Source organism: Crotalus tigris, unplaced genomic scaffold (assembly GCF_016545835.1).
Source record: "Crotalus tigris isolate CLP2741 ecotype Arizona unplaced genomic scaffold, ASM1654583v1 scf7180000020588.15403103151:6194809, whole genome shotgun sequence".
In the NCBI taxonomy this organism is placed as follows: domain Eukaryota; kingdom Metazoa; phylum Chordata; class Lepidosauria; order Squamata; family Viperidae; genus Crotalus; species Crotalus tigris.
In genome coordinates this window covers 5,835,702-5,861,396 of record NW_024098092.1, presented here as the reverse complement: position 1 = coordinate 5,861,396, position 25,695 = coordinate 5,835,702, and the positions used below count along the sequence as shown (strand labels likewise).

Genomic DNA, 25,695 nt, shown 5'->3' with positions numbered 1-25,695 from the left:
ACATCTGGCCGGCCGCCCTTCCGCTCTTAGCCGGGCATAGATTCCCGCTTCTTCCCTGGCGGGGACTCCGATTCCCATCGGCCGCGGCTGTCTGCTGGAAGGGATAATGGGAGAGGGGTCCCCATCTCTGCCCTGGCCGAGGAACCTCCCCCTCCTTCGACCGAGCCGGTTTTGGCAGCGCTCCGCCGAGGGGCGGTGGGTTGCACGAGCGGAAGGGGGCGCGACCCCCTCCCCGATTGGCTTCCGTCCCTAGTGGGGGGAGGATGATGGGAGTTGAGGTCCAGAAGGCGGGGGCTGGCCAGAGTAGCCGATGAGCAGCAACTGGGGGAAAGGAATAGGGGCCTCCCCTCGCAAAGGAAGACTGCTCTTGAACCGGGAGGCTCTCCATAAAAGACAGTCCTAGCAATCGGTGGAGGAGGAGATTTGGAGGGGGGTGAGTGGCCCCTGGGGAGGTCCCCAAATCTCCAGCCCCAGATTTTGTGGCCTTGTGCAGTGGGAGAGTCTGGAAGGGGGACTGACCCCCACCCCCAAAAGAGGCTGCTTTGGAGATCTAAGGAGCTGCAGATTAACAGATGCCCACCGACTTTTGCCACCTGACCACTGGCATTTGGGGGTAGACACTGACTGACCCTGGAGAATTCATCCTGCCTTCCTAAGCCCAGGAGCTGTCCACAGCTCCCTCCAGCTCTGCAAAACCAGGAGAGAATCTTGAACCCTCTTTTTAGAGGTCTCCAACTACAATACCCAGAGTTCCCAGCAGCAGGGAATGAGGAGGGCTGTTGTCTCAAAGTTCCTGAAGGGTGTCAGAGAGGTGTCACTCTTCTGCGTTTTTCTGTTGCCTTTCCTGCATGACATGTCTTGTGGCAAGGAGTTCCGCTGATGAATATGCAACCAATGGGGATCCCTGTCCTGCCCCTGGCTGAACGGTGCATCCCCATTTGTTCTTTACCAGAGAGGCCCCCTCCTTATGCCATCTCCTGAAACCCATATGTGTATGTGTAGGTTTGTGGCTAAGCAGAAACCGAGAATTTGCCCTAGCTTGTGTGTTGTGTATTTGTTTCAAAATGAGGCACAGGCCAATGGACTGGAAAGCCCCTCTTTCAAAGTTCTTGTGTGTGTGTGTGTGTGTGTTCGGCCAGCTACTTGCTCTAAGCCTCACCATCCCCAACTGCATCCAAGCCCCCCTTGATTGTCAGGGCCCTCCGGAGGGATTGGGACTACATATCCCAGGCTTCTTATCCAGTTGGGGGACTGTGGGATTCATAGGCTGCTGTCGTCATGAAATATTAGACTGGGGTGTCCAATCTTGGCAACTTTAGAACTTGTGGACTTCGGCTCCCAGAATTCCCCAGTCAGTCATGCCTGTTTATTTTTCTCCCACTTCCTGGAGCGGAGAGATTGCAGAGGAAGGGAGCATAAAAGAGTAAGCAGGCATGCAATGGGGATACAGACCAAAAGGAACGTGTTATCGCCAGGGAATCCTGGGAGCTGAAGTGCACAAATCTTAAAGCTGACAAAATTGGACACCTCTGTGCTAGAAAGATTGGCTTTGAACCAAACATCAGAAAACAAGAAAACTGCAAGTAAAAAAATAAAAACAAACAAATAGCAAACCCAAAATTTACACGAGAGAAATAGATACAAAGACTAAGCTTGCAGTGACACGTGGGATTAAATGAAACAGAGATAAGATTTAGAACTGGGAGGGGAGAGAATTTTTAATTTTTTCCAAATGCTTCCCCCCCCCCTTTATGGGAAGCTAATTACTGTGCACCGAGGGACCACAACAAAGAACGCCGTGGCGCCTAGAAGACCGGTGCGCGGACGTCCCAGCACCCACTTTGGGGACTGCGGGAAAAACAGGGCTGTGAATTAGCAAGGCCTTTATAAATATTTGGGTCTCTTGGGGGGGGAGCTCTTTGCCACTGGAGTGCAAATGCAAAGGGGTCCTCTAGTCCGGAAGCCAGAGACCCATTTCAGTCAATCAGAATAGAGCTGGAAGGGACCTCAGAGGTCCTCTAGTCCAACCCCCTGCCCAAGCCGGAGACCCTAGACCATTTCAATCAATCAATCAGAATAGAGCTGGATTAATTTTAATTTTCCTTACGCAATCTAATGCTAACATCTTTGTGACTGGAGATCTTATGCTACGCCTGACCTCTTTGTCGCTGAAGAGGAAAGGTTTGGGGTATAAATATGTATATATATTTATATATATAAATACATATATATTTATGTTCAGCATCTCCCTCCATGTTCTCATGATGTAAACAAAGGCAGAGACGCAGCATCTGGCTTGGATCAGGGAACTACGATCAATTTCCCCGATGTTTAATCATCATTAAATTGCAATAGCAGCTGGCTGAGCCTGTCTGGGGAAGAGGCTGGCCGTCCGAGATTAAACGTGTTTTTGCAAAATTTACAACCAGAGGCCCAAAATCAGCAGTTGCAGCGTCCCAGGCTCACGGGATGGCCACTGGCGACCTTAACGTCTCTCTTAACAACCATGGGCAAAAATGTTGTCAAATCGGGCGCAGGGATGACCCACTTAACAGCTGCCTGGCTTAGGGACGGAATTTAGGACTAGCCATATCTCAGCCGTCAGGTACAACTTCCTCTTGTTCGTATCTGGCCTTTTTCGTTTTAAAGAAAAGGGGGCTTCCGCGCGCGCGCGTGCGCGCGCGCGTATGTGTGTGTGTGTGTGTGTGTGTGGTGTGTGTGTGTCCTATGCCTCTCCACCCCACCAGCTCAATTCTCCAATGAGGTGAGTATCCGGGGTGCCCCCTTTTGCAGAGATGTCTTAGGATGGGATGATGGAGCTTCCATGGAAAGCTCTCCTGAACCCACATCCGTTTATGTCTGGGGTGTGTCCCCCCCCTTTTATCTTCCCTGAAATGGCTAATTGGTATGCTAATGAACCCGCTGGAAACCAGCAACTCCCCACGACAATCAATATGGGAAGATTTGGCGGCGCAGGCCGAGTGGCCAGTTAATGGAAGCCATTCCAGGCGACGCCAGCCATAAAAATGAAACAATTAGGGGAGATAAATAGGCTATGGTGGGGTGGGTGGGGGGTTAATGTTTCCTTATTCCAGTGGTCTGAATTAATGCAGCCCCCCTGCTTTTACCCGGGTGGGCATCCTCTCCGCGTGTCCCACTGTGAGGGGAGAGCTGAGGGGGGGATGAAACCCGTCTCGGGGTTCCCAGAACCGCCCCCAAAACTTTGAGGAATCTGCAGGCTCTCCAGAGACCTTGCTAGGTGGGTATTTATTTCTGCAAAACTGGGGTGGGGAGTGGATGGGTGCCATGGCTGGGAATTGGTCTGAAATGGTCTAGGGTCTTTTGCCGGGGCAGGGGGTTGGACTATGAGACCTCTAAGGTCCCTTCCAACTCTGTTGTTCTGTCGTTCTGTCATTCTGCTATTATGTTATTCTCTCATTCTGTTGTTCTGCTATTCTTTTACTCTGCTATTCTGTTGCTCTGCCGTCCTATTGTTCTGCTATTCAATTATTTTGTCATTCTGATATTCTGTCGTTCTGTTATTCTGCTATTCCCTTATTCTGTCGTTCTACTATTCTGCTATTCCCTTATTCTGTCGTTCTACTATTCTGCTATTGTTATGTCTTTCTGTTACTGTGCTATTTTATTCTATTGTTCTGTTATTCTTCTATTCTGCTATTCTAACATTCTCTCATTCTGCTGTTCTGCTGTTCTCTTATTCTGTCATTCTGTTTTTCTGCTATTCTCTTATTCTGTCATTCTATCATTCCGTTATTCTATCATTCTTTTGTACTGTTGTTCTGCTCTTCCGTTATTCTGTTATTATTATATTCTGTTGTTATTCTGTTAATTGATCTCCGAAGGTGCCCATTTTTGCTGTGGGGAGGGCTTTTAAAGGGGGCGCCCTGTCTGCCAAGGAGTTTTGGCGGGTGGGGGTCCTGCTGCCCCCTTTGCCGCATCCCCCATCCATGCCCCCCTGGCGTGAATTCCCTGGCATGCAAATCCCCGTCTTGGTCTCTCGCAATAATGCTGGTGATGCCGCTTGGCTGACCGGCATGATTAAAAAACAGGGGTGGGGGGAGAGAAGACCCCTCCAAAACTTATTTGCATGAAATACAGCAGGCAAAGAGGGGCCGGCCCTGATTGGCTGTTGCTAGGAAATGCCATAATCATCAGGAAATTAGTTCCCACCCGTCGCCCGTCTTTCTTCCCAGTATCTAATGCCGGCTGGGACTGAGTGGAACAAAGGCTTGGGGGTGGGGGGGATGAGCCCCTGAGACAGACCCCCTCCCCAAAACTGGCTGTGCAGAGCCTCTGCAGCATCGCCTCACAAGCATCCCTGGGGGGGGGGGCGTCCGTGTGTGGCTGCTGGAATCTGCCTGGAGGGACGGGGTTCAATGGGGGGTGCAGGATGCCCTAGAGCTCCCTGTGAGGGGTGCAAGATTGAGGGGTACTGCCAGGGGGGTCTTGCCCCCCCCTCAACTACACCCGCCTTCTGCAAATGCCAAAATTCCTGAAAATGGCAGGGTCCTGAAGGTAAGGGGCAAACAAGTGCTGGGGGGTTGGGGAGCAGGGGGTGAGACCTCCCCACCCTCTTTTCCATAATTGTCCTTATAGCAATGGGGATGGGGGATCTGTGTTATACTCTGCTGTTTTCTGGATGGGGTGGAGTTGCTTTCTGGTTTATCTAAAATTATTGATCTAATTGGACTGGGCAAGTTTCTAGTCCTCAAGGTTTCTGTGGAAGCAACAGCCTCGCCATTGTGGAGATTGTCAGGTTGTGATTTTCCAAATCAAGGCACGTGTGTGTGTGTGTGTGTGTGTGTGTGTGTTCATTGTGGACTGAGCATCACTTAGATGGGAAGGATTTAAACCTGCAAATGCTGTGGGTCTTAAGTGGGGATTCCTTTCCAGGCAGCATCCACAAGGTGGCTGTTGTATGTCAGGCAGGCGAGATTCGAACTTGGGAATGAAGCCTTTTTTCCTTTCCTGCAGGATCTGCTTGGCCGTCATTCCCCGGGGACCCTGCACGGTCCATCATGGAGAATGAACAGATCCAGACTCCGCCGCCGCTCAGCAACCCGGGGGCCACGAACACCAGCACCACCACCACGGCCCCCAGCAACAGCAGCAGCACTGGTGGGCGCCAGACGGGCCCCCCCATCTCCGTGTACAGCGGGATCCCCGACCGCCAGACCGTCCAGGTGAGGGGAGAGCAGCCAGGCCTGTGACTGGGAGCCCCAGATTTCTGGAATGAAACCAATCGCCTTCACAACGGGTTAGACTAGATGACCTTTGAGTTCCAATTTGGCAACTTCCTAAAATGAAGTTCTTGCATACTCCTCAACCTTCTGATATGATATGGGGGGATTCCCTCTACCAGGTCCTTCCTTTGCGCCCCTCCCCCATGGAAAAAGGGGGTGGTGGAGGGCATTACGCGTCGCCCCCTCCCGCAACTAACCTAGATTTGTTTTTTGGGAGCGATCAATGGGGCAGAAAAGAAGGAAAGGGCCGAAAGTGGGTGATTTTGCTGGGAAGCATTTCCTGACCTTGGAGGCATTTGAATCAAAGTTAGATTGCGACTCTCTGGTGGGGCTAGACTAGAGGATCTCTACGGTCCCTTCCAGGGTGCTGTGATACCAAGTCTCATCTGGAGTTGCTTGGTAAATATCGCCCTCTAGTGGCCCTCCGTGGCCTGGTGTGCATCCATCTGACAAACACGGGCTAATGAACCACGCAGAAGTAATTAAATAACGTTAATTAATTAAGAAGCAGCCCGGATGATCTTATGGCCTTCACGCCGACCTTGGAGGGGAGTCTGCCTCTCTGCTCAGCACCAGATCCCATTCCGAACGGGCTTCCTGGTCAGAAAGAACCGGGAAGGCGTGGGTACACTCTCGGTTTCTCTCTGCAGCATGGGAATGGCGTTGTCAGGTTGCGATGTTTGTGAACCTCTTTTGGAGGATGCTTTTCATCCTGGGGGGGGGGCTCAGCTGGTCCCTCGGGATGATCCCCAGAGCTTGCATGGATTCCCCATCCAGGTTTCGGTTTAATTTGGGTTCGTGTTCGGTTGTATGTGTGAAGAACGTTGCAAAGTCCCCTTTTTCAGTGCCGTTGTGACTTTGAACGGTCACTAAACGACAAACGGTTGTGAGTCAAGGATTGCCTGTCTGTTCTATCCTGTGGGTTTTTCCTTCCCCAAATCATTTAAGCCTTATTGGTTTGGGGGGGGGGAATCAAATTTAAAACAGGAGCGTTTCCTGCCAATGAAGAGATTGGTATTGTGTCCCCTCAAAAAATCTGAGTGCCACTGTGGAAACAAAATACACAAACATTGTTTAAGTAGCGTTGCCCACCGAGCATCAAGGATTCGTTTTTTGATCCCCTGGCGCATGTGAGCATGTCAGGGAGGTGATTGATGACCCCTTTTGATAGCCCCCCCAGGACCCCTTGCAAATCCCCTACAAGGTCAAAGCATTAAGACCCTCATTGAGGCTGGTTAACCTTTGATCTGACCCCCTCCTCTCCCTCCCCCCCACTTACGGAGAGGGGGGCGAGGAAGCCGTAAGATATTTAGGTACCGACCCTTTCAAAATCCGCTTTTCTCTTACGATTCCTGGGAGTTTGATTTTTTTTTGCAAGCCTATTTACAAAACACCAAGATTTCCAAAGCGTTGTGCAGTTGAACACACCTCAACTTTCTCTGAGGTTTTTTTTGTAAGCATCTTTGCAAAACACAAAGTTTGGGGTGCTGGAGAAGGAGAAAGCTGCCACTGCTGTGGTTTGCAAACCGCAGTTTACAATTTAGTCCTAAGCAGGGCTTTTTTTGTCATAGAATGCCCAGAACGGAGTCCCGGCACCTTTTCTGGATGGAACCTTGTAGGGTAGGCAAGACGGGTTGTATGACGTGTATGAGTTCCGGCACCTTTTTTAATATATATGCAAAAAAAGCACTGGTCCTAAGTCCCTTTTTCAGCGCCATTGTGACTTCGAATGGGCTGTGAGTTGTAAGTCACCGTGGAAGAATTGCAAGGGGTTTTAGGTCAGGCGTGCAAATGGCGTGTGGAACGGCGAAGAACATGTGTGTCACTTCCTTACTTTTTGGAATACCAGTGAGAATTTCGGAGTCTTGAACAAGCCCTTGCAGGCCCCTTTCCGTGCCGGGGGCGGGGGCAGGGGGGCCTCTGTGGCCCACCGTCTCTTCCTGGGTTTGCTAACTTATTTTTTTGCTTCCCGGCCAGGTGATCCAGCAGGCTTTGCACCGGCAACCCAACACAGCCGCACAATACTTGCAGCAGATGTACGCCGCCCAGCAGCAGCACCTGATGCTGCAGACGGCAGCGCTCCAGCAGCAACACCTGGGGAGCAGCCAGCTGCAGAGCCTGGCCGCCATCCAACAGGTCTGTCGCTCCGGGGGTTGGGGGGTGGGAGAGACCACCGAAAAAGGCAGGGACTAAATCTGTGGGGCGGGGGGGGGAGCCCTCCAGGAAAGATTTGCCTTCTTCTTGGGGCACCAGCCCAAGTTGGAAAGGGGCAGGGATGCTCATTTTGGGACAGGTACTTCAACCCTGCAGGTAGTCCTCGATTTTTACGACCACAGCGGAACTTCCGTTGCTAAGCAGGCCGTTTGAGTTTTGCCTCATTTAACGAGCTTATTAAGCCAATCCCCTGCAGTGGTTCAGTTAGCAACGTGGACTTGTCAGAAGGTCGGCAAAGGGGGTCACGTGACAACCCCTCCCCCCGGGATGCTGCGACCGTCATAAATACGAATCAGTTGCCAAGCGTCTGAATTTTGATTACTTATGACGACTTTTTTCAATGCCATAATGTTGAACGGTCAGTAAATGAACCAGTTGTGAGTCAAGGACTAACTGTATCGGCTCAGCCAAAATTGATTGAGTTTCGTTTTCGTTATTTATTCAATAAATTTTAATCAGATTTAATAGATTTGCAGGAATGCTACTTTAATGTCGTTGTGGTTCCCCCCTCTCCCCTTTTGCAGGCAAGCATGGCAGCCAATCGGCAGGGCGTCTCCTCCGCTTCCAACGGGGCCACCCAGAACCCCCCTCAGCAGCCCACGGTAAGACAGAGTCTGCCTCAGTTTCCCTCCGGTGGGAGTACCCCCCTTTCCTTAAGATGCGGCTGGGCTCACTGACACGGTCATCTCTCGGTCCAGATCAACTTGGCCACCTCCCCTGCAGCGGCCCAGCTCATCAACCGGGCGCAGAGTGCGAATTCTGCGGCCGCCACCGCCTCGGGCATCGCCCAGCAAGCCGTCCTTTTGGGCAACACCAGCAATCCGACCTTGAGTGCGAGCCAGGCGCAAATGTATCTCCGGGCGCAGATGGTAAGAGATCAACTCTGTTATTCGCTTATCGATAATCCCAGATCAATTAATCAGTGGAACGGCTGGCCACCAGAGGTTGTGGGTGCTCCGTCACTGGAGGTTTCCAAGAAGAGACCGGACAGCCCTTTGTCCAGAATGGTCCAGGGCCTCCTGCTTGAGCCGGGGGTTGGACTAGAAGACCTCCAAGGTCCCTTCCAAGGCTGTGGGTCTGTGTTCTGCTGGGCTTGGCTGGCCGGGCTGAGCAACGGGGGAATCCATTTGCTGTGATTTTCAGGCCCAGCAGACAAGTTTAATGCAAGTAGCTAGGAGCCTAGGCCGTGCTGTTCCTTTGTCCCCCCAGCTCATCTTCACCCCCACCGTCGCCACCGTCCAACCCGAGGGGACCAGCAACGGCATGCAGCCCCCCACCACCTCCGCACCCCAGGTAAGAAGGGGAGGGGGCCGGGGAGCGGGGGCCAGGCGGAGACCTGCCTAGGGAGCCGTCCTTTTGATGCCTCCTCTAGCCCAAAGTTTCCTCCGCTAAGCAAGACCGTTGTTAAGTGGGTTTTGCCCCACTCTTTGTAGCCGGACGCTCCTCCTGACCCCGAGAGCCTCTTTGTGTTCAGGTGCAGAATCCGGCCCTCCGGACGCAGCAAGCGGTCAGCCAGGTGCTCGGCTCCACTGCCAGCCAGCAGCAGCCCCCCTTGGCTATCAAGCCCGCCCCCAATAACCACGGTGGCCATTCCTGCCCGGCCAGCCCAGCTGCCCAGCTGAAGGGCGCCAAGGAAGGCGGGGCTGAGCTGCTTCCCGAGCACCTGAGGAAGGGCGAAGGGGGCGGGGCAGGCGGCAGCGGCGGGACAGCGGCCCCCTTGGACGGACGAGGCAGCGGCCCCAGCCGGACGGCCCCCCCCGCCCCCACCCACCCCCCGATTGCCCCAGGTGAGGGCGCCCGGAAGTGGCAGGGCCACAGGGAGGCCGGGCGGTGAAAGGACCAGGGGAGGGGTCTCCTTGGGGTTCAAGGCCCTCCCTCCCTCCCTCTCTCTCCTTCGGGCACTCCTGATGGGGAAGTGATGGTCTCCCCCCTCTTTTTTTCTGATTTTTTTTCCAGCCTACCCCCCAGCCCAGACTCAGTCGCAACCGCAGCAGCAGACTCAGCCCAAGCCCCTCCCACACCAGTTTGTGATCCAGCAGCAGCTCCAGCCCAACCCCCCCCACCTGCCGGCCTTCAACGCCCCCGGCCCCAGCGCCCCCCCGGCCCCCCTGCCAGCCTGTCGGTCTCCCCCCCAGCACAAGCCGAACTCCAGCCAGACGTCGCCACGGCCCCCCGGCCCTCCTGCCCTGGGGCTGCAGCGGACAGACCGACGTCCCGCCGGGTGTCCGAACCACACAACTCAGCACAAGTTCCAGCACACCTCCGCGGTCATCCTCCAGCTGCAGCCGCCCGTTGGGACGGTGGGTATGGGCAGGGTGGAGGGGCATAAGCTCTAGGGTGTGTGTGTGTGTGTGTGTCTGCCCTTGACTTCCAGGGAGTTTCTTGCTTGGAATCTAGAGTTAGAAGGGCCCCTTAAGGTCATCCAATCCAACCCCTGCTCCAGAAGGATGGATGGCTGCCCCATGCTTCTCCGGTGAGGGAAACCTAACCTGCTCTGGGTCATTGGTGTTTGTAGCTGGGGTTGAACTGGGGGGTCCTGGGTGCTCTCTGGGCTGGGTGGGGGTTTCCTTGGAGATGTTTTGTGGTCAAACTAGATAAGATCAGTCCTGGCTAACCTGGTGATGCCACCTAGCTGGGTCAGGAGACGTCTGCAGGAAAACCACGCAGCTCAGAGAGTGCCCAGGACCCCACAATCCTCCTCCTCCTCCTCAGACCCCATGGTTCAGCCCCTAGCTACAGAGATCCTCTTCTGTCAGTCCAGCAAGATTTCTTTGTGTTTTCGGACTCTCTCTTCTGATGCTTGTCTCCGCTTCCTTCTCCTTTCTGCAGCTGCCCATGGAGGGTCCCCGGAAAGACCCCGTCCCGGCTCTTCTCTCCCCTGAGGCTGCCTGCCTGTCTCCATCATCCCCTCCCAAAGCACCGGCTTCCGAGGGTACCGGACCCCCGCCACACGGTAGGAAATGCCCAGGCGCTCCTTCTTTTCCCGGGAATCTGGAAAAAGTAACTTAATTGGGGATCACTCGGAGGAGCCTCCCCATTCAGGGCAGTCTACCTGCAGAAGCCAGCACCCTTGGCTCTGAGGAGACTTGGACAAGGATTATGGGCTCTGATGGCCTGGGCTAAATGGGGAGGACTTGATTAACCCAACACGAGCACACCACACGCTGTGTGTGTGCGTTGGAAGTGAGACACACCTCGCCGGATTCCATGCTTGTGTGTCATTGTGGTTCTCTTCAGGCAGTCCACAATGGACACCCACAAGTTCCATTCCAAGCAAGCCAGTTGTTAAATGAGTTTGTCCCATGTTATGATCTTTCTTGCTATGGTTGTTAAGCGAATCACGTGGTTGTTAAGCGAATCTGTCTTCCCCCACTGACTTTGCTAGTCGGAAGGTTGCCAAGTGTGATCACGTGACCCCAGAACACTGCTTGAGTGTGGGGTTGGACTAGAAGAGCTCCAGGGTCCCTTCCAATTCTGTTATTATGCTACTCAATTCCACGGCAGTCGCCAAGGACTCAGATTTCGCTCCCATGACCGCGGGGATGCTGCGACAGTTGTTAAGTGGGAATGCCGGTCCCAAGTAACCTTTTTCAGGGCTGTTGTGACTTTAAATGGTCACTAAATGAGTTGTCATATGTCCAGGCCTGCCTGTAATTTCCTTCCTTCCTTCCTTTCTTTCTCTTTGGGTTCCTTATTTTTTAATACACGCTGCCCAGAGGCAAAGATTATGAGTTGGGAGGGACTTATAAAACTCTCTATTTTGGGCTCAGTTGTGGTCGTAAAGCCGAGGACTATCTGCACGGGGGGGGAGTGTCCTTGACTTACAGCCATTTGTTTAGTGACCGTTCGAAGGGGTGAAATAAAGGGGCCGTTGACAGGGAGGAGGGGGTCCTAGCAACTGTGAAAAAGCAGAATGGGGCTCCTTGAGATGCTCCAGCCCCCCCAAGAAAAAACGGGGTCCCCTTTGTCGTTCTTTCTGCAGCTTCCTTTCTCCTCCGAGCTGTGGGAGCTACCCCTTCTCGGTCTGTGGGTGGGGAGGGGGCTGGGAAGCGTGGAAGCGGCTACCTTTTGTCTGCTCTCCAGCCATTTTGGGGGAGGGGGGCGGCTGTCCCAGAGACAATAGGGCTGTCCTATCTGGGTCACCCCACAGCTGGATCCCTGACCCGGCTTCCAGCCCCCCTTCACTCAAGTTAAATGGAGCGAAACTTCAGCGTTGCCCCCCCTCAGGAGGGTTGACATCACATCTGCATTCTCTGGGGGGGCTAGATAATCTGCATCCCCCCCTCACCAGGTTCAACAATACCACTTGCGGAGCCACAGGCCTTTGTGCAAAATGCAAGGGAGGGGAGGGTCCTGCTGAGAAGCAGGGAATTGGGGGTGGCACACAGCGGCACGCCTGCCCCCCCCCCGTCCCAGCAGCTGTCTTTCTCTCCTGCAAACTCCCATTTCATTCCCCCCTCCTTCCCTCGCCTCCAGCTGCTGTTTGGGTGGAAACAGGAAAAGACATCTGGAAAAAGCGTCAAAGACCCCATTCCCCCCCCCCCAGCCCTCCAACCAGTCGCATTTGCAACAAATCAAGTTAGGGGTTTTTTCACGAAACACACTTGCTTGGAAGCAGGAGGCTGAATTTGCACCCGTGGCCACCAGGTTTGGAGGCCACAAGATGAAAATACAGCCCTCCCTCCGCCTTCGGATTTCAAGATGCCAGTTGGGCCTTGAGTGCGATTTCTTCCCATACAGCAGTCCTCGGCTTACGACCACGATTTGTAAAGTGATTGCATGACTCTGGGACGCTGCTTGAGCAGGGGGTTGGACTAGAAGACCTCCAGGGTCCCTTCCAACTCAGTTCTTCTGTCATTCTGTTATTGGTAGCCTCAGAAGCTCCTTTCTCTGCCCCACGTCGATTCCGTGGGGCAAGAGCCGGCCACAGTGTGGGGAGGATCCAGCTTCTGGTCCCCTTAAGCAACCTGCAAGTCTAACACTTAAAATTCGTCCCTTCTGCACTTTAGTTAAAACTTAAATTTAGTTTCATTTAAATTTAGTTCTGTGTCCCCTTCTTCTCCGATTTTTGCAAAGATTTAACTGCACATACAGAGAGAAAGAAAAAGTCAAATAAACCCACTTCCAAATTGGGGGGGGGGGAGAAGGAAAAATAAAACCGGGAACTAGAATAAATATAAGTATTATTTAGGGTTCTCCTTTTTTGTTTGCTTTCCCAGCCCAGCCCTTTGTCCTGGTCCACTGGAGGGGGGGGGACGTATTTGAGCAGCTCCCCCCTTGTTTGAAGGCAGAGGGTGACCTTTGACCCCCTAAACGTTGGCTGCTGAGTCTAAAACAAAGGAGATTCCAGCCCCCTCTTGCTGGGTTAGCTGGGAATGTTGGGGTTCGTAGTCCTGATGTGGGATGGGCGTCATTTGGAGGGGGAGGGCAGGGACTACAATTTGGAAAGTTTTTTGGGGAGGGGGTCTGAAAATCAGGGCCTCTTTGGGGGAGGTCTGAAAAAAAACCCTGCCCCCCCACCCTCCCTCTGATTCCACCTGGTTCAAATGGGTGGGTGGGTTACAGACCCTCCAGAATTTAACTTGGCTTTTGTTGCCGTGCAGGAAAAAAAAAGCCACCCAAATGTGTGTGTGTGTGTGTGTGTTTGTGCATGCAGATAAAAAGCCCAGCATCTGCCTTATGGCGTGTAGTGCAGAAGGCGAGGAGCAGCCTTAATCAGATTAAGCCCAGCGAAGGGGACAAAGGGGAACGTAACGGACGGTCCTTCTGCCGGCTTTCCCAAAAGTATCTAAAATGTAAAAAAAACCCTTGTTTTTGTCTGGGCTGGAGCCACCAGCCCGCCCGCCCTAGGCCATGAGTCCAGCCCTGGCACTTGGGGAGGGGTCTTGCCGTCCTTTGGGGGCAGCCCACCTTGCCACGAGAATCCCAGGCGATTGGAGAAGGAAGTTTTTCAGATAGGTGAGAGTTTCCCTTTTATTATTTCTGCACAAAAGTGAACACGGTCTAGGGTCTCCTGCTGGAGCAGGGGGATGGACTAGAAGACCTCTGAGTGCCTTCCAACTCTGTTGTTCTGTGTTCTAATTGAGACCCCTAAGAGAGGGAGGGTGAGGGGCCTGCGAGGGGATTTCCCCCTAATTTCCCATCAGGAACGGTCTAGTCTAGGGTCTCTTGCTCGGGCAGGGGGCCGGACCGGAAGACCCACCAACAAAGGAGAATGTTAGTAGACGTTTCCTGACCCAACTAGGCAACACCCTCAGTGCATCGCCTCCACTGACGACTTTCCCCAGTTGGGCCAGGGAAGGTCTGCAAGAGCCCCAAGGACCCCGCCCTGGAAGACCTCCACCTCCCGTCCAGCCTCTTCCTCTAACTGGGACCCCCGTGCGGGGGACAGAGCAGCCCGATGACCCCTGGGAGCCGTTTCCCCCCTCCCGCAAGTCTCCGGCAGGAGCGGGCTGGACTAGACGACCTCCAGGGCCCCTTCCGAGCCGCTTTCTCTCCCAGCCTCCGCAACGTGAGGCTGCAACCGGGACGGGCGGCGGGGGGAGGGCAAAGGGGGTCCCGGGGCGACCCTCTAGGCGGCGCTGGGAGGCGAGGGGGCCGGGCGTGGGGGGGGGGCGAGGCGAGGCGCGGCCAATGAGCGCCGTGGGGGCGGGGGGAAGGGGGCGGGGGGGCTCGGCCCGGCGCCTCCCCGTCCGGCTTCGCCTTCCTCGGCACGGCGGGCGGCATTGTTCGCGCCGCCGCCCCGGCTCCGAGCCCCGGCCCCGCCGCCTCGCCTCGCCTCGCCCCGCCGCCCGGGACGCCCCACCGCGCCTGCGGGGCTGCGGGCGGCGGCTGCTCCCCCTCCCGGGCCCCGATCGGAGCGCGGATGGGCTTCTGCAGGTGAGCCAGGCAGGTGAGGCAGGTGAGCGGCTCCCGGGCGGGGAGGGGGCGCCTGCGGGGCGGCGGGGGGGTCTCTGTCCTCGGGGAGGGGGGTCGCCCGTCTCCTCCTGCCGTGGAGCCCCCCTATCCAGGGGTAGCCTACCCAGGCACCGATCTTGGGCGCGGGGGGGCTTCACCTCGCCTCTCTGGGTGCCCTTTTGGGGGAGGCTCCCGCGGACCCCCCCCTTTCCGCGCCTTCTACCCCGGGGGAGACTGGGGGGGGTCTGCGGGCCTCCCGGAGTCCCGATCAGGTTCTCTGCCCCGCGTGGGAACCCGCTCACTTAACCTGGCTTGGGGGACCGGCTCCTTTGGGACTACAGCGCCCATGCTTGCCTGCCAGCCAGCCAGCCTGCCCTCTTCTGGGTCTGAGGTCCCGAGTTACGCGGGGAGCGCCCGGTTACGAAACGCCTCCCTGGAGGAAGAGAGTTAGAAATGCGTGTGAGAGTTAACAGAGAAACGGCAGTTCTTGGGCCGGGATTTGGACTATCGCTCCCATCCCGGATGCAGTTTGTGTTATCTTGTCGAGGCAAGAAAGGGGTGAGGGGTGCGACATAGTTTGAAATGGCTTCTGTGCTCAGGATCCCCTTTTAGATGGGGAGCATCTTGGCCCTGGAATCCTTCTAATGTTTGGGGACTGCATCTCCCATCGTGCTTTTCTCGAGCGCTCTCTTGGGCTGGGAGTGCCTTGGGGATGGATAGTTTGGGTGGTAGCCAGTTGCGGTCCTTCCCCCCCAGCTGTATTGTCTGTAAATCTTTCCCCTGGTTTGCCTAACCCTTCACACAGCCCCCAAGGCCTAACCTGGGTTATCAAAACACCCTCTTGTTGACATTAGCCAGGACTTGCAAACCAACCTAACAGATGGTGTCCTTGTCGGTTTGTTGACTGTAACTGGATCGCTGACCTGAATGGTCTCATTTTAACACAACCTCTCTGCCAGCCCTTTGAGGTAGGCCACCTTGAGAAATTTCACAGATTCAGGATTTTAGAAATGTTGTTTATGGTCGATTACAGGAATTTGCAAGTTTGTTTACTCCTCTTAAACCCCGTGGGATTGTTTTGAGTTTCTTCTGCAAACTTTTTCAGTGTTGTTTTTTTGAACCTCACGCTGGCCAGGGGATTATGGGAATTGAAGTCCACACATGCTCTCTGGGGAATTCTGGGAGTTGAAGTCTTCATATTCTGGCTGGGGGAGTTGACGTCCACATGCTTTAAGGTGGCTCCAGTTGAGAAACGCAGCGCTACTGGGTTGGGGGCACTCTCCCCGCAGTCCACCCTAGAGGCCTGGGGGGGGGGAATCTCTCCCTTCCTGCTCAAGTGAGCCCCTCCCCAGCTATGGAGCACCTCTCCCCCCCCCTTTGGTTTCCAGACTTTCCCATAAACTGGTTCCTGGGAGAAGCCACTGTGAGGGGAGGGGACAGATTTTTTTTTTCTGGTGCCAAATGGAGTGTGTTCCCCCCCCCCCCCTTGTGCAGCCCTCAACAACTTATCTCCCAAAGAATGTGAAGATAAAGTGGCTTTTGTGTCACCTATTAGGAAGCTAGCTGGGCCGAGAGGGAGGGGCAGCTGGCTCATCCTTCCTGCCCTCCCCCTGGCTGAGGTCTGCTTGGCCTTCCTGGACGAAGGTTGAGTCTGATTCATGAAATATTTTCGGTGTGTGTGTCGGTGTGTGTGTCGGAAGGACTCTTGTTTCCAGGAAGTGGCGTGTGGCCGAGGATGGGAAGGACACAAAGGCTGCTTTTTATGACTGTAAACCTTTCTTCCGTCGCTTAGCAGATGTCATAGTCGTTCCCCTCCCTTCCCTTCCCTTCCCTGATCTTGGAATCACTTTTGAAGTCTGTTCCGGAATTAAGGAGAAACTTAAAGTAGACAACAGTTAACCGGCAGAAGGGCTTCCCTCCAGAAGCTGTGCGTGCTCCATCACGGAAGGATTTTAAGAAGAGACTGGACAGCCATTTGTCAGAAATGGTAGGGGGTTTCCCCGTTTGAGTGGGGGGGCTGGACTAGAAGACCTCTGAGGTCCCTTCCAGCTCTATTCTCTTCTATCCTTTCCATCCCTACTATTTTACCTTCTAAGAGATTACAATGAGAGAATTGGTTGAATGTCCCCAGTAACGTTAAGGGTGGGGGGGATGAATTCCTCTTCTCTCATAAGAGACCCCCCCATTTGATTTGGCAGTCGTAGCCTCTGACAAGGCCTTCAACTAGCCGCCCAGATTCATTTTGAGAGGAGAGAGGTGGCAAATAAACAAATACTAAATAAATAAATGCAATGGGAGAACGGTGACTCCTGCGGAGATGCAGCGTGGACCCTCTCCGCTTCTCTGGGGGGGGGGGCTGGCTTTCCCGTCCTTGTCCTTCCGGTGGGAGCACCACATGGCTAGGAATTCCCAGTGGGGGTGGGCGTGATGGGCAATGGGTTTCCGTTGCTTTGCAAGCTAGCTTGAATTTTCATTGTGAGTCCAGATGGCGTCTCAGAGGAGGCAGGCTGGGTCTGATTGGATTATGGCCACGCTTGCAGGGTGTGTGTGTGTGTGTGTGTGTGTGTGTGTGTGTGTGTGTGTCTCCTCCACCCTCATCTGGAGGGCTGTGGGAGGGGGTCAGAGCCCAGCCTGTGTGGATTTGCACTGAGGGAGCAGCAGGGTGTGCAAGTGGGGTAGCAAAGCCAGCTCCTCAAATCCCAAGGGTGAGAACAGAAAACCACAATAATTCCAGACTCACAGCTGGGTGGGTGGGGTTCGTTCTCTTTGTGTTTGTTTGATTCGGTGGCCCGCCCTCCCTGTCAGGGCTTCCATGCCACAGCTTCCTTCCCCTGCGCATGTGCCCTGGTGACGCTTCCGTTTTTTGGAGAACAGAAACAGAAGAACGGAAAAACCAAGTGGGAAGGGACCTCGGAGGTCTTCTAGTCCAACCCCCCCCACCCAATGTTGCTAGACTGAACTGCCTTTATGGAACCGTAGTTAATCTAGCCCTGATCCAAAACCTTGATTCTGGTTTTGCAGACACAGCCTCCCGTTCCGGACTCAAAGAAACTTCGGGAGCCAAGTGGAATTGTGTGAACTCTGCCCTTGTGGTTTGCAAGGGGGGGGGGCTTCGTGACTCTTTGTGGTTTGATGAACAAATCACGGCTCAACCAGTTTAGCCTGGTGTGGGAATTTATCCACCAGCTGGTGGTGGCGGCTTCCCCAAGCGTAAGTCAGAACATTTGGGGTTTTTTTCTGGACTCCTCTGAGTTGGAAACCAACCTTGTTCCTTTTTTGTGCAATAACAAACCTTCGCTGAAAACCTTGGATAAGATTTATGTGAATTTTGCAGGCATCTGAATTCTTGGAATAACTTCTGTCTGCTTAAAACTGGCTTTTAAGGATCGGTTTTCAAATGCTGTGCATTTCAGAGGGACTTGCAAGGTTCCCAGTCCCTGCAACTGTTTTATTTATTTAGAGATATTTGAGAGATATTTGGTGGTTAAGTGGGGATTTTGTACCTGGTGACCCCATGACCATCAACTGCGACCGTCATAAATATAAATCAGTTACCAAGCGTCTGAATTTTGATCAGGATGCTGCAACAGTCTAAGTGTGAAAAACCGTCCTAAGTCCCTTTTTTTCAGTGCTGTGAAGATGAACTTTTGTAAGTTGAGGACTACCCGTGTTTATACAAAACAATAAAAGCAGAATACAAATGAAATAAATATAATAATTAAACAGAAAAAAACAATAAGCGAGTTGGAAGGGACCTTAGAGGTCTTCTAGTCCAGTCCCCTGTTCAAGCACGGGACGAACCGATCCCACCAGGGAGGTTTACTTTGGGGGTGCAACACAGATAATAATTGGCTTCTGTCTGAGATGGACTTTGGGGTGTCCTCCAGATTGCCAGGAAGCAAGAACAAGAACAGAGACTCATCAAGAGAGGCACCGGGCTCCGTCCTTGGCGATCCTGCCGTTCTCGCTCTTCTTTTGGGAATCTAAGCAGGCGGAAGGCCAACTGGCGAAGCTCCTTTGCGGCAAGGAGGGCAGCTGGGCGTCCTTTGTTGATCAAAGCTGCTCCCAGCATGCCTTGCAAAGTGTGCCTGCTGGCTTCTGTTTGTGAGGGTTGCCTGCGTTGCTGTGATGGGGAGGCGGGCGAGCTGGGAGTGCTGCGTCTCCAGGGCATTGCAAAGGCGGGCGGGCGGGCGGCCCTCTCCTGCGTGTGTCGCCAGGCGACTTGGCGTGCAAAGAGTTGCACATGTCACATCGAGGCAATTTTTTTTCTGTTAAACAGCTTGGAACGGGTCTGGACTCTACTTTTTGCAACATAAGAAGAAAGAAAAAAATGCTTCTTTTTCTTGTTTGCAAATCTGGGTCCTTTTGAGCAGAAAATTATGTGCATGCAGAGCATCGTAGCCATGTGAGGTCCAATTCCTCATTTTTACACAAGTCCTTGTGGATACGATCGGGATTCCTTCACAGCAAAAAGCCTTTTTTTTTCCCCCCCAGGACTTGGCCGAATTTGTCTTGTTTACAAACGGCACTTTCTGCCCGTATAAACACCCTGCTTCAGACATCATGAGGTCCAGAAACCTGGGTGGTTTCATTGCTTTTATCATGCTTTGCAAGCCCAAGAATTCTTCGTTCTTTGCCAATCGGCCTGGAGTTAGTGCTGGATAATTTGGGTTATAGGCATTGTTTTTGGATAGAAAGAGAGGAAGAGATAAGAGATAAAAGACAAACAAGTATTTGTAAACATTGCCCTCCCCCCAAATACAGTTTTGTAAACAAGGAACACAACGGAAGCTGCATATACAGTAGATCTTCCAAAGCTCTTTCTGTCTCCCTCTGAATGTCTTTAGTCTGTTCGATGAGTTGATTTCATTTATTATTTAGCTATTATTGAGCACATTCCCTGGTTTTCTGTTCGTTTGCTTTTGTAAAAGCATTTAGTTAATGCAAGTCAGCCGTCAGAAGAGGGTATACATCTAGCCATTCAGGTGGGAAGCAACAAGCCTATTTGTCTGTGCTTTGGGTCCTTTCCACAGCCTCCTGATGTTTCTAGTCCTCACTAGTTTGTTTGTCACAAAGCCCCCCCTTATCCAGAAATAACCATCCCCATAATATCCAAAAATCCTGTAATAATTCTGGGGTCCTGCGTGCTCTCTGAGCTGGGTGGTTTTTTTGCAGGCATTTATGACCCAAACTAGGTAACATCATCAGTGTTACTGATCCTACTTTACTAGCTAGTTTACTAGCCAGCTAACGCTAGTAGCAATTAGCCCTGAGCTATTAGCTCAGGGAGTGCCAAGGACTCTCATAGTCCAGGTTGTGCTTCTTGTGTATCTCAGCTCCTCTGGCCTCTGGAGTGAGGGGCTGTCCAGCGTGGGTCTCTGGCGAGGGGTGGGGGGGTGGGGGGTAGTCAGCTGTATGGTAATCAGGGCCAGGCGGGAGGGGCCGGGCGGCTCTTGCGCCAGGGGCCTCTGCCTTTGTCTCCGAACTCTGCATCACGCCGGCCCCTCCTCGCTCTCCCCCGGCAGAGGCGACCCCCGGCAGCGTTCGCACGCCCCCAGACCCCAGCAGCCCCGGCATGACATCAGGAAACGGCAGTGCTGCCTCCACCGTTCCCAGCGCCGTGCCCCAAAACGGGGAGAACAAGCTGCCCCCCCAAGCGGTCGTGAAGCCCCAAATCTTGACTCATCTGATCGAGGGGTTTGTGATCCAGGAAGGGGCCGAACCGTTCCCGGTATGTCTCTCTCTCTCCCCCCCCCTCCCAGCTGAAATTTTGGGGGGGGAGCTAGGGAAAATTAGATGGGGGGAGCGCCTGGGGGGTCGTGGGGGGGCTGCATTTTGAGGGTGGTGCTCCATTCCTTCCTTGGCTGCGGAATGCAAAGCGTTCAGCCTCTTCCTTGACCCCCAAGTCTTGCGCGGCCCCAGATCCTTTTGGGGGGTGGGCAAATACTCTGTTCTTCCCTGGGCAGGTGGGCCGCTCCTCGCTGCTGGTGGGGAACTTGAAAAAGAAGTATGCGCAGGCGGTTCTGGCAGAGAAGCCCCCGCTGCAAGAGACCACCACCACCACCGACTCCGAGATGGAAGACCCTTACTTGCAAGGTGGGTCTGGGGACTCTGAGCACGTGCAGAATGCCTCTCCGATGTCTTTGGAGGGCTTGGGGAGGGGAAGGTCAGGCAGGAGAAGAAAAATCTCTTTTTTACCGACTCAGAGATGGAAGAGGTCGATCCCGGGAAAGGAAGGGGGTATAGAGACTCTGAGCATGTGCAGAATGCCTCTCGGCTGGACACGGGGTGATGCCTTTGGAGGGGTCAGGCAGGGGAAGAAAAACTTTTTTTACAAAGTTTCTGCACCCACCTACATTTCCCCCAAGTTTGTTCAATTTCTGCAGAGGTTTCAATTGCGCATAAATTCGGGGGTTGACAGTCATTTGCCTCAAACCTTTTAAAATTTGGGGGACGGGGGTGCTCCAGCATTGGGGTCTCTCTCTGTTCCTTCCTTTCCTCCCGAGTGACTGGTAGCAAACTGGCCCCCTTGCGCAGCCTCCAGGGCCAGCGGTGGGATCCAGCCGGTTCGCACCACTTGGGCAGAACCGGTGTCTAATTTTTGGCTGCCCAGAACGGACTTCCGGAAGCGGCATCCACCCAGAGAACCGCTTGTTCACCTATTTGAATCCCACCACTGCTCCAGGGAGGGGGTCTACTTCCTCTGGCCTTGACTGAAATATTTTGCTCTTCTTCCGCAGAATCCAAAGACGAGCCATCCCCCCCGAAGTTGAAATGCGAGCTGTGCGGCCGCCTCGATTTTGCGTACAAATTCAAGCGTTCGAAGCGCTTCTGTTCCATGGCGTGTGCAAAGAGGTACCTCCGAACCCCCAAAACCGAAGGGAGATCGGGGCTCAACCCTACACAGGGTCGAGATGGGATGGGATCCGGATGGGAGACTTGGTCTTCCTTCTTTGCAGCACCCTATTAATTCCTCCCTCCCCTCCCCCCCCAGGTATAACGTGGGTTGCACCAAGCGAGTGGGACTCTTCCATCCGGACCGCAGCAAGCACCAGAAACCGAACACGCCTCCGCACTGTCGACGCCGACCCTGCAAGGGAGCCCTTCCCCCGCTCACTAAAGAAAGCAAAAAGACGGTGAGCTTGGTGGGCAGGAAATTTGAGGCCCTTGGGCTTCGGGGTCTTTTCTGAAGAAAGAGAAATTCAGAATATATTCTGAAGTAGAGAAATTGAAAAGATTATGGTTCTGTCCTGTTCGGTCTTCTAAGTAGACTTACGACAGCACTGAAAAAAAGTGATTTATGACCACTTCTCATACTTATAACCATTACATCCCCATGGTCACATGAGCAAAATTTGGACACTGGCAACTAATTCACTTAAGAACCATGTTACTAATTTAACAAGTGTGGCAAGAAAAGTCATAAAATGGAGCAAAACTGACCTAACAAATTTCTCACTTCACAACATAAATTTGGGGCTCAGTTGTGGTGGTACGTTGAGGGCTATCCGTACTTCTGAGCTAGAATGGGTAGGAAGACAACTCTGCCAATCTGAGTTGCATCCTGTGTGGGCCCGTAGGCACCGGCCTCCTTGCCACCCAGTTCAGCACCCATGGCGATACCCAGCTCTCTCCAGCTCGGCCGCGGACAAGAGGACTCCAGCCGTTGCTCGGACAACTCCAGCTACGAGGAGCCTCTTTCCCCTATCTCGGCCAGCTCCTCCGCCTCCCGCCGGCGCCAGGGTGAGCGAGACATGGAACTGCCAGATGTCCACCTCCGGGACCTGGTGGGCATGGAACGCCACTTCCTGCGCAGCGAGCCCACGAAGTGGAACGTGGAGGACGTCTACGAATTCATCCACTCCCTACCCGGTAAGCGTCTGCCTCAGCGAAGTCCCTGAACAGCCTCCCAAGAGGTGGAACCCCTTGTACCATGTTGGGCCACTTAATTGCCTGTTAGAAGCCCCCTCCCCTCAGGGAAAGGGTGGTTCAAGGACTTTTAGAGAACACCAGAAGTTAAACAAGTGCCCCAAACTCAAACCAACCCTGTCTCAATTTTGTTAGGTTTAGTAGAAACTCTGGTTGTCTTCCAAGTTTTTGTTAGTATAAGATGAAGTGGAGAGAAATCCTGGCGGGCTTGCGAAATAGAAGTGGAGTAACCTTCCTGAGATCCGTGTGGTGATTTAGCCTCCCTCGAAGGCTGGACATCAGTCTTTCGTACCCTGGTCACCTCTTTTGCGTCAGGAAAGCTGCCTGTCCTCCAAGTTGGGCTGCTGGACTTCCAGGGGATTGTGAAATTGCTGGAGGGGGAGTGAGTCTCTTGAGCTGATGGGATATGCTTACCCCCCTTGCAGGCTGCCAGGAGATCGCTGATGAATTCCGCGCCCAGGAGATCGATGGCCAGGCGCTGCTGCTGCTGAAGGAGGACCACCTCATGAGCGCCATGAACATCAAGTTGGGGCCTGCCTTGAAGATTTATGCCCGTATCTGCATGTTGAAGGACTCTTAGGAGCCGGGGCTGGTGCTGGGCCGTGATGGATGGACGATCAGCTTGGGGACGGGAGGGGAGAGCTCAGGTGGATTCGGCCGTGGGGCCAACACTCCCTTTTCTCACCAGGTAACTTGAGCACAAAGAGCCCCCACTGACGGAGGGGATGGGGAGAAGAGACAGACCCCGTCTTGGTGGTCCGATGCCCTGAGGGCAGGTCCATGGGGCCGTGTACATATGAAGATGACGACATAGTAGTCCGTAGCTTCCCTGTGGAGAACCCCAGGAGGGGAGGAAAGTGGAACTCTTTGGGCAGAGAAGGGAGGGGGCCACCAGGCCCTCTACGGCTCCAGCCGCCCACCTCCTTTGCATTGGAAAAAGCCTCTTTGGAACCTCAAAGCCAAACAGGACCGTTGCCTTAAACTTTTGAGTAGGTATGTGTGTGTGTGTGTGTGTGATATTGGTGCCACATAGTGCACTTTCCCATCTCTCTGGCTCCACCCAGCTCCCTGCAGCTCTTTCGGGCTCATTGGGGCCCACCTCAAAACAGCACCTGGACAAAGCTGCCCTCCTCGTTGGTATGCATCCTTCTTTTCCGCCGTCCATCCTTTTTTTTGCCCCCCCCCCCGTTTGAAATTGGGAGTGGCCAGGTTGGAGCCACAACCATGGGCTATCCTGGGCTCTCCCCTTCTAAACATCTGTGATTCCACAGACCGAGACCAGTTCCCCAGCTGCCTTAAGAAACATTTTGAGTTTGTTGCAGGTATCAGTTCACACACATCCCATTTGAAAAAAAATTAATCCACCAAGGGAGGGGCAGGAGGGGCTGGTTTTCTCTCTGGAAGACGGGGCAGGCCTCAGGGGTGTCAGGAGTGGGTGGGTGGGTTCGCCTTGGGCAATCAGGGACGGAAAGAGAGGCAAGCGGGAGTGCAGCTGAGCTGTATCCCTCTGTGGTCGCCAGTTTGCAATGCCTCATTTTCCCGTGTGCTGGACACTCACCAAAGCCTTCTGGGCTGCGAGAAAAGGACTTTCTACTGTTTCTTCCATCTCCTGGTTTTTAATAAACATCTTTGGGAAAAAAATGTCTTAAAAATGGTCTTCTGCTATGCCTCGAAGGCTGAAAATATTCAACCCTTCAGGAACATCTTTTTGGAAAAGGGGAGATGGAAATACCTGGAGCTGCTGGATGGTTTGTCATTATTTCAATTTTTTGCATGGGAAGATTTGGGTGTAGTTTCTTGGAGGCCCTTCTCATTCTTAGTTCTGTTACGGAATTTGAAATGACTTGGTTCCCGTGAAGGCATGGAGGATGTGGGTACCTGGACGTACCATTGGCTGCTGCTGCAACTGACCCTAGTTCAGCAGCTCTGGGTGTTTGTGGATGATGGGAACTGAATCCACCATCTAGCAGGTGTCAGATTCCTCCACCCGACATCACTTTCTGTAACAACCTGCTCTCCTCTTGGTCACTTCAAGGTTTTTGTAGCTTAACGTTTTGTCTGTGAATGTAGACGTCGGCCTTTGCGGGGAGGGTCCCCGAGTTGCAGGCCCAACGGCCCCCTAGCTTTGCCCACGAAAAGGAGGGAAGACCCTATGCCAAGTCCAGCCCAAGGTTGAAAAGACATTTTATTATTTGCTTTCCACAACAGAGAAGAAATACAAAGCAACTTTTAAAAAGTGATCGTTTCTCATATATTGGTAATAATATTTTTAAATTTTTCGGAACGATGCAAACAATGGCCCGGAACAAGGGACAGTCTCTGCTCTTCCCATAACATGAGAGTTTTAGAAAGTGGGAGGAAGGATGTTCTCTCTTTATATATTTAAAAATCTTTTTTTCATTAACAAGGGTAATAATTAGGGCACTAACTAGATGCTTCCTGGGCTTTTATATAGAAAAAAAAAGATGTTAACAATATGTATAAGAGTCTTATTTACAGAGTTATTAACATGCCAAAAAAAGAGAGGATACAATATTGAATATCATACAACATCAATTCAAAACCAAGAAAGAAAAGTACTTTTAAAAAGGGGGGAAAGGACCAAATCAGTATAAACAGCAAGAAACAAACAAATTGCTTAAAAAAACAGCGATTTTTAAGGCGTAAAAATATTTTTTTCCTTTTTTTAAAAAGAAATAATTCATATCTTTTTAAAAAAACGGGGAACGCAAAGGGGTGTTAAGAGAGAGGTGGATTTTCAGTTGTGTTGGTGGGGTGGGGGTGGAGATCTTCCTCCCCTTACCCTATTTAGACAAAATATGAGGTGCGACTTTAAAAACCAGGCAAGAGAACGGAGTTGAATTTGGGTTTGCAAAATCTTTGCAAGAGGGCGGGGCAGAGGCAACAGTTGGTTTGATCTGGTGGGATTGTGTAGTTTTGGTTTCAGAAGGATGGAAGCAAAACTCAGCCAAGGATCAGTGATAGCATTTTTTTTTGAGGGGGGGGAGGTTTGAAAAGCCGTCCCTGGCTATTTTCCTTGGAATGGGGTCTTTCTTGTGCCTCCCCCAAGGCAGAAACCAAGCCAGGGACAAGGAGAGAGGAGACAACCAAGAATGGAAGCTCAGGTTTCTCAACCTTGGCCACTTGAAGACCTGTGGACTTCCAACTCCCAGAATCCCCTGTCGCTAATACGTTCTTTTTCATGGGTATTGAGGTCTGCTTACTCTCTTATAATCCCTTCCTCTGCAGGAGGTGGGAGAAGAAAAACCAGACGGCTGGCTGGGGAATTCTGGGAGTTGAAGTCCACACATCTTTAAGTGGCTAAGGTTGAGAAATACTTGCTTTGGATGGGTTCTGGAGGCCAGCAGGTTGGGGATGATGTCAAAGTCCT

General features: G+C 53.0%; 1 protein-coding gene across 1 annotated transcript; it reads left to right on the top strand.

Moving 5' to 3' along the window:
• On the top strand, positions 1-23,945 carry PHC2 (polyhomeotic homolog 2). The gene is made up of 15 exons (XM_039367396.1): positions 1-2,605; positions 4,996-5,204; positions 7,242-7,400; positions 8,003-8,080; positions 8,177-8,347; positions 8,688-8,771; positions 8,953-9,265; positions 9,435-9,778; positions 10,308-10,431; positions 19,901-20,106; positions 20,342-20,471; positions 21,116-21,230; positions 21,370-21,511; positions 21,956-22,247; positions 22,730-23,945. The coding sequence occupies exons 2-15, from the start codon at positions 5,040-5,042 to the stop codon at positions 22,882-22,884; spliced, it is 2,478 nt and encodes an 825-aa protein (XP_039223330.1). The 5' UTR covers positions 1-2,605; positions 4,996-5,039; the 3' UTR covers positions 22,885-23,945.
• Positions 23,946-25,695: the final 1,750 nt, after the last annotated feature.

What these genes read in the sequence shown, in the direction of transcription:
- PHC2 (XM_039367396.1), top strand. Translation starts at nt 5,040, where the DNA reads ATGGAGAATGAACAGATCCAGACTCCGCCGCCGCTCAGCAACCCGGGG. An exon ending in CCACCCCCCGATTGCCCCAG is followed by an intron (nt 9,266 to 9,434) that starts GTGAGGGCGCCC and finishes TTTTTTTTCCAG; the next exon opens with CCTACCCCCCAGCCCAGACT. An exon ending in ATTCATCCACTCCCTACCCG is followed by an intron (nt 22,248 to 22,729) that starts GTAAGCGTCTGC and finishes CCCCCCTTGCAG; the next exon opens with GCTGCCAGGAGATCGCTGAT.